At 33.3% G+C, this 13916-nt stretch overlaps 1 protein-coding gene across 1 annotated transcript; it reads right to left on the bottom strand.

Annotated features, from left to right (window-relative positions):
- Positions 1-6974: 6974 nt before the first annotated feature.
- On the bottom strand, positions 6975-9380 carry LOC135950707 (uncharacterized). The gene is made up of 2 exons (XM_065500237.1): positions 7557-9380; positions 6975-7064 (listed from the first exon to the last, which is right to left on the bottom strand). The coding sequence occupies exons 1-2, from the start codon at positions 9378-9380 to the stop codon at positions 6975-6977; spliced, it is 1914 nt and encodes a 637-aa protein (XP_065356309.1).
- Between the last annotated feature and the right edge of the window lie 4536 nt (positions 9381-13916).

Below are 13916 nucleotides of genomic sequence, written 5' to 3'. Positions count from 1 at the left end.
AAATACGGGAGGGTTAGAAAACCTGTTACAAGCGCTTACACAAAATATTACCTCTCTTAATGAAAACATGACTAACATAATGTCAACCATGCAAAACACAATACAAGAGCTTTTGAGAGCGCAGAACCAAATGCTTCAAATCCTCCTATCAAAAAAATGAGTTTCTTGAAAGTTTGTTTTTGGAATGCAAATGGTTTGAACCAACATAAATCTGAGGTTTATAATTTTATGATAAGTAAAGACGTCGATGTGATGTTAATTTCTGAGACACACCTTACAAATAGATACAACTTTAATATTCCAGGATTTTCATTCCATAACACAAATCATCGCGACGGAAAAGCTCATGGTGGTACTGGTATCTTGATTAAAAGCCGTTTAAAACATTATGCCCTAGATGAATTTTCAAAAGAATATATGCAAGCAACTTCCATACGACTGGAATGTTCATTTGGAAATCTTACAGTGAGTTCCATATATTGCCCCCCACGATTTTCGATGACTAAGGACAAATTTGAAGAATTCTTTGAAACTCTAGGAGATCGTTTCCTGGCATGTGGTGATTACAATGCGAAACACACATACTGGGGTTCACGGCTAATTAACCCTAGAGGAAGACAGCTCTACAAAGCCCTAGTTGACAGTAGGAATTGCCTGGATGTCATATCCCCTGGCCAACCAACATACTGGCCTACTGATCCTAGGAAAATTCCTGACCTTATAGACTTTGCCATATCCAGAAATGTAGATCGAAATTCAATATCTACGGAAATATCTTTTGATTTATCTTCCGACCATTCACCCGTAATAGTCACCTATTATGGGAAAAATATACCAAAATCTCCTGAAAATATTCCGTTTTACAAAACAAATTGGCTTAAATACAAAAAGTTTATCAGTAGCCATATCCACACAAATCCAAATATACAGTGTGAGGGAGAGATAAACGAATGCGTCAATGACTTCACGTCATTAATTATTTCGGCTCTGGATCATTCAAGGATCGAGATCTCTAGAAAGCCAAAAATGCATATTTCCAATTCAGATATTGAACGATTGCTTCTCGAAAAGAGAAAGCTTAGAAGAGAATGGCAACAAAATAGATCACCTGCTGCAAAGCAGAGGCTGTCCATCGCTACTAGAATAGAATACTAAACATACGAACTTTTCTCTTTGGAAAGCCACACGTAACATCAAACCACCGGTAGAGGGAAAAACTCCGTTGAGAAAATCTGACGGCAATTGGGCAAGAAATGATAAGGACAAAGCATTAATTTTTGCCGAGCACCTACGTAATGTATTTAAGCCAAATCCACCCAACAATGATTTTGTACTGGAAAATCCTCCTGTTCACGAGACAGCGGATGATCATATCAGAGTAAGTCCCGAGGACGTTCGAAAAGTTATTAAAAATAACACAAATACAAAAAAATCTCCAGGATATGACAAAATTACGCCACCAAGTACGCATCGATTGCTGGAGTCATACATATCAGACCGAGTTTTTAGAGTGAAATATTGCGATTATGTAACAGGAAATTATGAAATTAAAGCTGGTGTTCCACAGGGAAGTGTTCTCGGACCAACACTTTATTTGATATATACTTCTGACTTGCCTGTGTGTGATAGACTTACCATATCAACTTTCGCTGATGATACGGCAATACTTAGCTCACATGCAGATCCGCAGGTAGCTTCTACGAAATTGGCAAATTATCTGAGACTCGTGGAGATATGGTTGAATAACTGGAGAATACGAGTAAATGAACTCAAAAGTAAACACATCACATTTACTCTCAGAAGGGGTGATTGTCCACATATCACACTAAATAACATAAACATTCCACAGACAGATACTGTTACATACCTTGGTATTCACTTGGATAGACGACTTACTTGGCGTCGTCATATAGAAGCCAAGAGACTTCACATGAAGTTAAGAGCCTCTAGCCTTCACTGGTTACTCAATCACCAATCAAAATTAAGCCTTGACTATAAAGTCATCCTGTATAAATGTGTTTTAAAACCAATCTGGACATATGGAATCCAATTGTGGGGAACGGCCAGTAATTCCAGTATTGAACTTATACAGAGGGCCCAATCGAGAATTCTTAGGATAATGACAGGTGCACCTTGGTACATAAGAAATGAGAACATCCATAGAGACCTACAAGTACCGTTAGTTAAAGACGAATTCAAGAATGTCCGTGAGAAATACATCATGAAATTGTGGAACCACCCGAACCCGCTTGCAAGACATCTCACACAGACCCAAACAAGATCAAGGCTTCGTAGAGCCGATCTACCACCCCGCTAAGATGTGGCCCTTATGAACATCAACGCTCCCGTCAGAGAGCATTTAGTTTTAATTTTAGTTATAAGATTTTATTACTTATTGTCAGGCCTAAGTAAGGCAGATTCGATAAATAAATAAACGTTAAAAAAAAAAATCGGTCAAGAATTCGCTGAGCCAAACAGGTGTTTTTTTTATCCATATAACTTATTACCTATTGTTCTTAGCAAAATGTGTCCCAAATAGTTTAGATAGCTATTTATGCAATCTTTCGAAAAAAAAAATTAAAAAAATTTAATAAAATATTTTTTATTTCTTTTTTTTTAAATCAAAAATATTTTTGACTTTTTTTTTTTTTCAAAATAGGCCCTTTTTATTTTTTTTAAGAAAGCTTAGGTCTTTTCCTAAGCGACCTATATGGTCGCTTAGTGGGATGCGAGTGGGATATCTATCAAAAAAAATATTTTGTAACTCAAGATTTAAAATTTTTGAATTTTTTTGCAAAATCAAAAACTTTGTTGACTTTTTTTAAAAAAATGGACCCATTTTTTAATTTTTTTTTTTTTGCTCAGAAGAAAGCTTATATGTTTTCCTTTAGCACCCTTTTTGTCGCTTAGTGGGATGCGAGTGGGATATCTATAAAAAATGTTTTGTAACTCAAGACATACAATTTTTTACTTTTTTTTGAAAAATCAAAAACCTTTTTGACTTTTTTTTCCAAAATGGACTCTTTTTTTATCTCAAAAGAAAGCTTAGGTCTTTTCCTTTAAAACCTTTTTGGTCGCTTAGTGGGATGCGAGTGGGATATGTATCAAAATAAATGTTTTGTAACTCAAGACAAATGTTTTTAAATTGATTTTTTTCATATTTGTGTGTAAGTGTTTCTAAAACCTTAAAAATAAAAACCACAACAACTGACCGATAATAGCCACTGGAGGGGTGCAATATGAGGCCGACCGCTATTAATTTTCCACCCCCAAAATTTGTCTGAGTTTTGTATCTTGCGGCTTTTTTAGTCAATCCTAGAGGTAGTTTTCAGCGCACGTGATTTTCATTTTTAAAATATATTAAATATATTTTATGGCCCTTCTCCGAAGTACCAGTTTATTTATTATTTTATGACATTTGACATTTGGAGAGGTAGAAGTTGACAGGTAGGTTATTTATATGGTGGTTTATTTTTATTATTATTTATAACATTTGGTTAAACTAGGTACTTTAGTATGTAAGCCCTTCTTGACCCTAATAAAAGATTTTAGACTCATTCATTAAAACGTACTACATATATGATCTTAAAAAACTATTTATTGTCATTCTGAAGACATACGGAAATCAGTTTTTAGAAACAGCGTTAAAGTTAAGACGTGTGTTATTTACATAAATACTTACAAAATTCAAAATGTCTACGACTTCTAAAAAGGCTAAGGTTGAAAATGAAATTTATTCGTCTTTTTGTTTTAATCCCTTTAACAAAATGAAGCACAGATCATCAGATATGCGAAATATTTCCGACGGCTTATTAAAAAAATTCCCTACGCTGTCAAAACAATTGAAAATTTGTGGATCATGCAGGAAAGAGCTCGGAAAGTTGAACGAATTACCGAATTTGAATAGTAATGAGCCTTGCGTTGAAGTTATTCCAGATGAAGACAAAAGTAATTCCGAGAATGAAGACAGAACTGTTGATGATGATGGTTATTCTAACTTTTCAAATTCAACGAATGAGTGTCGAAACCAATACCATAAGGATGCAGTAGAAGTTCTTGAACAAATAAAAGAGAAATACAAAACGTCACAGAGTGAAGCTGAAAGAATTCAACTTCTCACGCTTGCTCCAAGAACATGGAGTTCTGCAAAAACAATGACTGAGTTTGGAACGTCTCAACGATTGGTTGCTGAGCATGGGATTCTCACACTCCCAAACAAAAAGAAGGGAAAAACTTTGGAGTGCGATACTAAATCTCTAATAACTCAGTTTTATCAGCGAGATGATATGAGTCGCCTGATGCCAGGGATGAAAGACTGGATGTCTGTACGAATCGATGGCAAGAAAGTTCAAATGCAGAAGAGAATGGTTCTCTGTAACCTGAATGAATTATTCGCAACATTTCAATCTGAATACGAGGATGTCAAAATTGGATTCACAAAATTTACACAACTGAGGCCAAAACATTGCGTTTTGGCAGGAAGCAGCGGAACTCACACAGTATGTGTTTGTATTTACCATGAAAATGTTAAATTGATGTTGAAGGAAATCAACTTAAATTACTTAAAAGATGATTCATCAGAAGATTTACACCATTACCGCGATTGCCTTAAATTGACTATGTGCCCTAATGCTACAACTTCTTGCCACTTAGGTGAATGTTCGAATTGTCCGGAAACCACATCCATCAAAGAAAATTTAATCAACTCTTTTGATCGAGAATGTATTGAGGAGTTAAAATTTGAATCTTGGCTTCAGACTGAAAGATGCACACTGAAAACCATAATTTTAAATGTGGATGAAGAACTGTGTAGAGGATTGCTAAATTTGAGAACCCATGACTTTTTAGTCAAAGAGCAGTGGTCATTCTTCAAGGACTTGAAAACACATTTGAAGTCTGGTGAATTCATTATTTCATTTGATTTCGCAGAGAACTATAAATATGTTCTTCAGGATTCCATACAAGCATTCCACTTCAATAACGACCAAGCAACTATATTCACAGTAGTTATTTACTACATGAAAGAAGAAAACCTGGAACACAAAAGTATGGCAATCATATCCGACGATTTAAAACATGACACCGTTGCAGTTTATCTAAAATCAAAATTTACAGTAGAAAAGGTATACTACGTTTCGGACGGAGCTCGTCAACATTTTAAAAACAAAAGTAGCTTCGCAAATCTTACAGCTCATGAAAAAGATTTTGGAATGCCAGCTGAGTGGCATTTTCATCCTACTGCTCATGGTAAAGGAGCATGTGATGGTATTGGAGCAAACCTCAAAAGAAATGAAGCGAAGTATAGCCTCCAGTGCTCTCATCAAGATCGCATCTTAGATGCGACTGCTTTATTCCATTGGGCAAAGAATTATTGTAAAGAAACTAAAATAGTTTTTAGTAGCAAAGAGGATCATGAGGAAACATTGAAAACACTAAAGAGCAGATTCGATGCTGCGGTAACAATCGATGGCACTGCTAATACCATGCTTTCATACCGCTTGTCGATGGAAGACTCAAATTAAAAAAGTTTTCTGCATCTACTCAATGTGATTTCTTTCCAAAGCCAAAAAAGAAGCCAGCAGCGAAATCAGTAGCTGAATCTAATAACGCCAAGAAAGGATTGACAAAAAAAAAAGCAGCTAATAAAGGTGACAAATACGGAGGATAAAAGTATGGATATTTGAAAATTTAAAAACTTCATAAATTATGTGTAAAAATAGTTATTATATAAATTGATCTATTGTGATTAAGATTAAATTTTACTAATTATTCATCTTTTTATTATTATTATTATTATTATTATTATTATTATTATTATTATTATTATTATTATTATTATTATTATTATTATTATTATTATTATTATTATTATTATTATTATTATTATTATTACTATTATTATTATTATTATTATTATTATTATTATTATTATTATTATTATTATTATTATTATTATTATTATTATTATTATCATTATTATCATTATCATTATTATTATTATTATTATTATTATTATTATTATTATTATTATTATTATTATTATTATTATTATTATTATTATTATTATTATTATTATTATTATTATTATTATTATTATTATTATTATTATTATTATTATTATTATTATTATTATTATTATTATTATTATTATTATTATTATTATTATTATTATTATTATTATTATTATTATTATTATTATTATTATTATTATTATTATTATTATTATTATTATTATTATTATTATTATTATTATTATTATTATTATTATTATTATTATTATTATTATTATTATTATTATTATTATTATTATTATTATTATTATTATTATTATTATTATTATTATTATTATTATTATTATTATTATTATTATTATTATTATTATTATTATTATTATTATTATTATTATTATTATTATTATTATTATTATTATTATTATTATTATTATTATTATTATTATTATTATTATTATTATTATTATTATTATTATTGTATAAATTTTAAGAAAATATACTTTTTTCTAAATTTATTAATAAGAAGTAGACTTCTTTTTCTGAATGTTTGTAAGACACTGATTTGTTTATTAAAATTAATACCTTAGGAACTAAATTTACAAATCTTAAAACTAATCTAGAATACATATGGGACAATAAGGGTTGTTTTACACAACTGTTAAAGACCAACGCACATGCGTATGTCTTATCATAAAAATACATTATTTATACCCAAGATAAAAATACATGTGTGAACTGATAAGGGTTTCTTATTTATTTTACCCAACGCACACTTAATTTTTATAATCTTCTAAATTTTAAAACTAAATACTTACAAATAAGGAAAAATACAAACATCATTAATGCAGATGTTGGTATTTCTGATTGTGCGTTTTTTATTATAAACAGATTTTTCTAATAAAGAATTCTGTTTATCTAAAACACACATTTAGTATACATCTATTTATGTATACATGTGTATGTTCAATTAGTTTGAACATTCTGCCGGGCGCTAAAAGACACCGGAGGCGAAAAGTCTAATTTAACAACAGCCGTTTTATTACGACATTTAAACTTAATATACATAAAAATAAAAATTATGATACTTATTATAATTAAAACAAATGAGGCATGCCCAGTTGCGGTGTGAAAATTCAGCTCTCTTAACTCCATATTCTTGTCTTTCATCATCTCGACATCCTTCTGAAGTTTTTCTATATATTTCGTGTTGTTTATAATTGTAACATCAAACGGCTTCACCAACTTACTGCTTATCTGATCCCATATCGCATTAGGTATAATGTTGTTTATCTCTGCTACTCGATTTCGGACGAACTTATCTTTGTTTGTTTTATTTCTGACCCACGCTAGCGTTATTGTTGAGTCACTCCAAGCATATATCGTATGTTGGCATTTAATAATATTAGATACCTTTTGTAGTAGTTTTGCTAATAGATGTGCAGCACATAGTTCCAATTTCGGCAAAGTCTTCCTATTTTTTATAGGATTTAGTTTTGTTTTGGCGGTAAGTAGCGTCACCTCGTTTTCTTTTTTTATATATATTACAGCTGCATATGCTTTTTCTGATGCATCAGCAAAACCATGCAGCTCAAATCTAGATGTAGTTGTTAACTGCACCCATCTTGGCACACGAATTTCTTGTAGACAGGATATATTATTTCTGAACACTTGCCATTCGTTATTTAGCTCATCGGGTATGACTTCGTCCCATTTATTCTGCAACAACCACAATTTTTGTATAAACAGTTTTGCAAGAACGGTAACTGGTGACAACCACCCTAGAGGATCGAAAATCTTAGCCACTTCTGATAAAACATGTCTTTTTGTAATTTTATCGTTGTTTGAAAAGTTGATTCCAAATTTAAAATTGTCCATAACTGGATCCCACTGCAACCCCAAAGTCTTTATTGATTCATCATCTTTTATTTGAATCATTATGGAACTGCATACGTTTTCAGTAATTTGTTTTTCATTTGACAGCCATTTTCTCAAATTGAAACCATAACTTGCAAGATGATTTAAAACACTATGCTGAATATATTTGCATTGCTTAATAGTGTCGGCTCCTGTCATGAGATCATCCATGTAAAAATCTTCTTTAATAATATTTTTAATTTCTGGAATTGTGCAGGTGTCTGCAATATGAAATAACGCCCTCACTGCAAGAAATGGAGCTGAGGATGTTCCGTACGTAATTGTTGTTAACTTGTATTCCTTTATCAACTCGTTCTTATTTTTTCGCCATAATATGTGTTGATATTTTTGATCTTTTTCTGCAACTCTCACTTGCCTATACATCTTTTCAACATCAGCCATTACTACATACCTCCATAGCCGCCATTTTACAATAATATCAAATATGTCTTTTTGCAGCCTTGGTCCAGTATACATCACATCATTGAGGCTTTTACCATTTGTTGTTTTCGCTGATGCATCGAATACCACCCTTAATTTTGTGGTTAAGCTGTTTTCTCGAATCACAGCTTGATGAGGAAGATAATATTTTCCACTGTTGTTAGTTGTTAATTTCATGTGACCCAAATGTTCATACTCTTCCATAAAACATATGTATTGTTCTTTCAGTTTAGGGTTTGAATTAAATTTTTTCTCCATGGAGAGCATTCTAGCTACTGCCTGCTTTTTTGACTCACCAAGTTCGTTGTCATCTTTTTTAATCGGTAGATTAACCACAATCCGATTGGAGTCATCAATTTTGGTTGTAGTTTTGAAAAGTTCCTGACAAAACTCATCTTCTTCATGGTTATCGAAGTCTAATGACACCTCTTCGATTTCCCAAAAACGTTCTAGGTTGATGGTAGTAGCTGACACGAGTTTTTCAGGTTTTGTCTTTTTATTGATAACCCCAGAAAGTATCCATCCAAAAATTGTTGATTGGGCCAAAACGCCCCTTTTTTTATGAACACCTTCCTTTATAATGTGTGGAATTATATCACCTCCAATTACTATATCTATCCTATCAGATTGATTAAAGGAGGGATCTGCAAGAATAAAGTTTTTCCATTCCTCTATGTCATTTTCAAATGAATGACTCGGTTGAGCTCCTGTTAAATGAGGCAATATTAACGCTTCCGTTTCCACCAAGTTGTTGCTTAAAAATCTTGGCCTTAAGACTAATTTTGTCTTTGAGCTTGAGACCCCGACCACTGCACCTCCAAGTCCATGGATTTCCGTTTTGCACTTTGTTTTAGGTAGACGCAAAAGTTGAGATGCCTCTTCCGACAACGTTGTTATCTGCGAACCTTGGTCAATTAGCGCCCTTAACATCAACTGTTCCCCGTTCGCTGCTTGTACTTTAACTTGTGCTGTTGCTAGAAGTACTGACGTTGTATTAGACCCTTTCGTGGTCATAGATGATGTTTGTGATTTCTCTTTATTTTCTTCACTAAGATGAAGAATTTTATGATGGCCTTTTCCACAATGACAGCATTTTATTTTGCTAGAGCACCATTTGTTGCTTTTATGTTCAATGCAGTTGAAGCACCATTTGTTGTTATAAACTAATTTTCGTTTTTCAGCCGTAGACAAAGCCAAAAACTTTCTGCACTCCGGTGTGGAGTGTGTAACGGAATTTTTCTTTTCAATGTTTGTCTCTTAGCCCTAGGCGTTCGCACGTACTGGCAAAAGGCTAGTTCTCGTCGGATAGGGGAGTGAGTCTTGCCTAGTCTATCAAGAGATACCCACGTTACTTGAAAATTTTACGTGCTATAAAAACTATTGTTTAATTTAAACCAGAATTTAAAATTGTTGATAATTAGGAATGAAATGAGGCGAGAAGTTCTGCCTCCTTAGCCCACGCCAACCTATGTTCCTGTGTCCTATCAATATTTTATTAGAAACCCCTACCATCGGAGAGTTCGAAATTAAGAAAAATAAATTATATTACTTCATTTCATTATTATAAATTTTATTTCGACAAAAAAAATAAATCTTAATCTAGTTTTGTTTTCTTTTAGTATTGTAGTTACCTAACAAGAACAGTTTGCTTTACAATTATATATTTTTGTTGTTTATATATCAAGTCAGTATAATTAATTTTTATAAATCAAATTACCCTATAGTGCTTTAGGTTTCTTAAAATTGAATGGGTTCACAAACTCTTGTCGTAGTCAATAGAAACGTAGGATTGGTTTAAGCTTTAAAGTAATATTTAATAATTAACGCAAATAACTAAGGGAGTTAGCGGTATGATACAATAAAATGTTACAGTTAATTGATCATAATATATATATTTATACATATATATTTTTTTGTTTTTTTTTTTTTTTTGTACTTACATCATATATGTGCTACTTTCTATTCCATGACGATCCGCCAGGCCTGTCGTTCGGTGGTTGCTTTGTAGGCTTAATATGGTACAGCTGAACAATAACTATCACAGTTTTATTGTTACCAAAATAGACCAATTCTCCCAATAAATTCATTAACATAAACAATTATAAACCAATTTTACGTTTCTATTGGTGGCAGAAGTTGAACCACAATTATAATTAACAATAAAATTTTTAGTTCAACAATTATCATGCACTTCAACGGAATATCCAATATCAGCCATAAGCATTAAATAAATCTTCGTCTAGGTGTTGGTTAGAGGAACATCCAAGGTGCCAACAACACCAATATTGGGTCCTAAGGGTTAATTCCACCAAAGTCTTAAAATAAATATTCAGATCCCTCGATTTTATTTAAAGCTCAACTTCTCAACGGGAGTAATGTCTTCTTCTCAAAATCGTTTTTACTTAATTTTTAATTGTTCCGCTACACAACTTTACTTCTTGACTTCAGTCCCATCAATCCCCCTCCAAAACACAATTTAACTTTCTGTCTTCACACAAAAATTTTAAATATACCGTTATCTCATTTGTCTACGAACAATCAGTAATTCAAATATCTCCCTTCATCTAGGCTAGAACTTGTTCTTAGTTAATGATGTTTACCACATACCTAGCATTCTACAATCTCTCAATTATAAAAGTATGTAAGTAGGTAAGTAACAAAATATTTGTACAGATCAAGGCAATTACAGTTTTGAGGGCACTGGTGAAATATATCTCTTACTTTAAGAGTATTGTTCGAATGATATAACAGCTCTTAAATAAAACTGTCCTACATATTAAGTTACACCCAACGAAAAAATTTACATGCTCTTGGTTAAAGAAAACAAAACATAGGCTTTTATTATTACAAACAAGTTATTTTAGCAGCATATAAAGCAAGAAAAGAACTGGAAAAGTAAAAGCACTACTTGAATTTAACCTTTTAAATTGTCTAGTTATCGGCGCAAATCTTTGGCATGATAAACTCCAAGTTCTTTACCCTCTAAATCAGTTAATTGAAAATAACTATTTCCTAATTGCTTTAGAATTTTAGCCTTAATAAACTTAGGAGCTAATTTCGAGTTAAAGTGTGAAATCTTACTACTCTGTGCAAAATTACGCCTATATATAACATCTCCAGGCTTAAAGTCAATAATCGTAGATCTAAGATCATAACGTTTCTTATTTGCTTCATAAGCTTTTCTCAAATTAATCTGTACCTCATCTCTAACAAGGTTGAGTATATCCTGCCTATCAAGAACTGTTTCACCCTCTGATAACATGTTCAGCCTTCTCAAAATATCGTACGAGTTTGCATGAGTTACCATCTGTTGACCAAATAACAAAAAATAGGGAGAATAACCTGTGGAACTATGATGTGAGTTGCGTAAAGCAGTGGCAATCAAAGGCAAATTTTTATCCCAACAACGTTGGTCCTTATGCAAATAAGATCTGATGGCTTCAATGAGTGATCTATTCACTCTTTCAGATGAGTTAGATTGAGGGGAATAATTAGCAGTAAAGGTGTGTTTTATACCATATTTTGTCAGCACTGAACCAAATAAACCACTCTTAAATTGAACTCCATTGTCGGAGACTAACTCCTCTGGAACGCCAAATATCGGAAATATGTCTTTTTCTAGATAATCACAAATGTGACTCGTGGTGAATTTTCGCAAGGTCTTAAACAAAGGATATTTGGTGTAATGGTCTAAAACCACTAATATACCTATATTACCCTGTTTTGATCGTGGGTAAGGACCTATGAGGTCAATGAAAAGTTTCTGAAACGGTCGATCAGACCTTATTTGACTACCCATTGCTGGTCTTAAAATTGCATTCGGAGCTTTACATTGCTTACAGACTTCGCATTGCGAAATGAAATCATGGACTTCCGACGACATTTTTGGCCAATAAAAAATTCGCTTTAATTTTTCTATGGTAATGGCAATTCCTCTATGGGACGAATTAGGTGGACTATGGGCTTGGTCAATAACGCTTCTAGTAAGTTCGGCAGGAATCCAAAGCTTCCATTCTGTTCCCTCGGAAGGATAATCTTCCCGAACGAATTCATTCCGCTTATAGATGTAGCCATCAATTACTGTTAAGTCCGGCAATCTATTCTTATTAATTTCTATATCTTCTCGTAACTTCACATAACTGGGTGACTGAAAATGTGGTGAATTAATATCCACAATGTGTGTTACTTCCAGACTTTCAATTTCCTCAAAACCGAACCTAGATAGCGTATCAGGAACTGTATTTAGCGACCCTTTTCTATGCTGAATAATAAAGTCAAACGCTTGAAGTTTTAATGACCAGCGAGCTAAACGGCCATTTAAGTCGCTTTGCCGCATAAGCCATTGAAGGCTGGCGTGGTCCGTTATGACTTTAAACGGGTGACCTTCGACATATTCCCTAAACTTCTGAATACTGAGAATCGCAGCCAAACATTCTAACTCAGTTATAGAATAATTTCTTTGCGCTCGATTCAGTTTGTGGGAAAAGTACGCTATTGGTCTTTCTATGCCTTCACTATCTTCCTGTGCCAATACACCACCTACTCCGTACGTTGACGCGTCGCACTGAATAACGAAAGATTTTTCAAAATCAGGGGTCCGAAGCACTGGGGCGCTAGTCAATTTGTGCTTGAGAATTTCAAAAGATTTTTGTGCCTCGCAAGTCCACTCAAATTTCCTATTTTTGGATGTCAAATCGGTCAAAGGTGAACTAATGTCGGCAAACCCTTCCACAAATCTCCGGTACCATCCGGCAAGTCCCAAAAATCTGCGTAGTTCTCTAATGGTCCGTGGGGGTTTCATATCTCGAATGGCAGAGACCTTTTCAGGATCAGGTTTTATGACGCCGTTGCCAATCAAAAATCCCAAATACCTTAATTCGCGCATACAAAATTTACATTTGGCTATATTTACAGTAAGTCCAGCTTCTCTCAAAATGTACGCAACCTTTACTAATAATTCAATATGAGCATCAAACGATTCAGATACTAAAAGCAAGTCATCAAGGTAGATAAAAACTCGGTTTTGAAATTCACTAGGGATTATGGCATCCATTAGTCTACTCATTGTCATTGGTGCGTTAGTGAGACCAAATGGTATAACTTTGAACCTATATAGGGGTCTATTGGGAATCGTAAATGCAGTTAAATCGCGAGAAGACTCCTCTAACTCCACTTGCCAAAAAGCGTGCTTAAGGTCCAATGATGATATATATTCGGCACGTGGTAAACGACTTAAAATCCCATTTATTTTTGGCAGGGGGTAGGCATCACGGACGGTGACACTATTTAACTTCCGAGAGTCAAGGCACAATCGAATCTTACCCTCTTTTTCAATTATTGCTACGGGACTTGACCATGGGCAGTTCGGTGGGGCAGGTTCAATAACGCCTAGTGATAGCATTCGATCCACCTCCAAATGAAGTTTCCTCTCCACTGCTGGAGAGACAGAAAAATATCGTTGTTTCACAGGTTTGGTATTGGGCTCTAATTCTATGGTATGTTTGATAATCATTGTTCTGCCTAAACCTTGCTTTGTAAAGGATGGAAACA

The sequence above is a fragment of the Calliphora vicina genome, chromosome 2, assembly GCF_958450345.1.
Source record: "Calliphora vicina chromosome 2, idCalVici1.1, whole genome shotgun sequence".
Lineage (NCBI taxonomy): Eukaryota > Metazoa > Arthropoda > Insecta > Diptera > Calliphoridae > Calliphora > Calliphora vicina.
The sequence above is the reverse complement of the archived record's forward strand: the minus strand, read 5'-3'. Positions and strand labels throughout refer to the sequence as shown.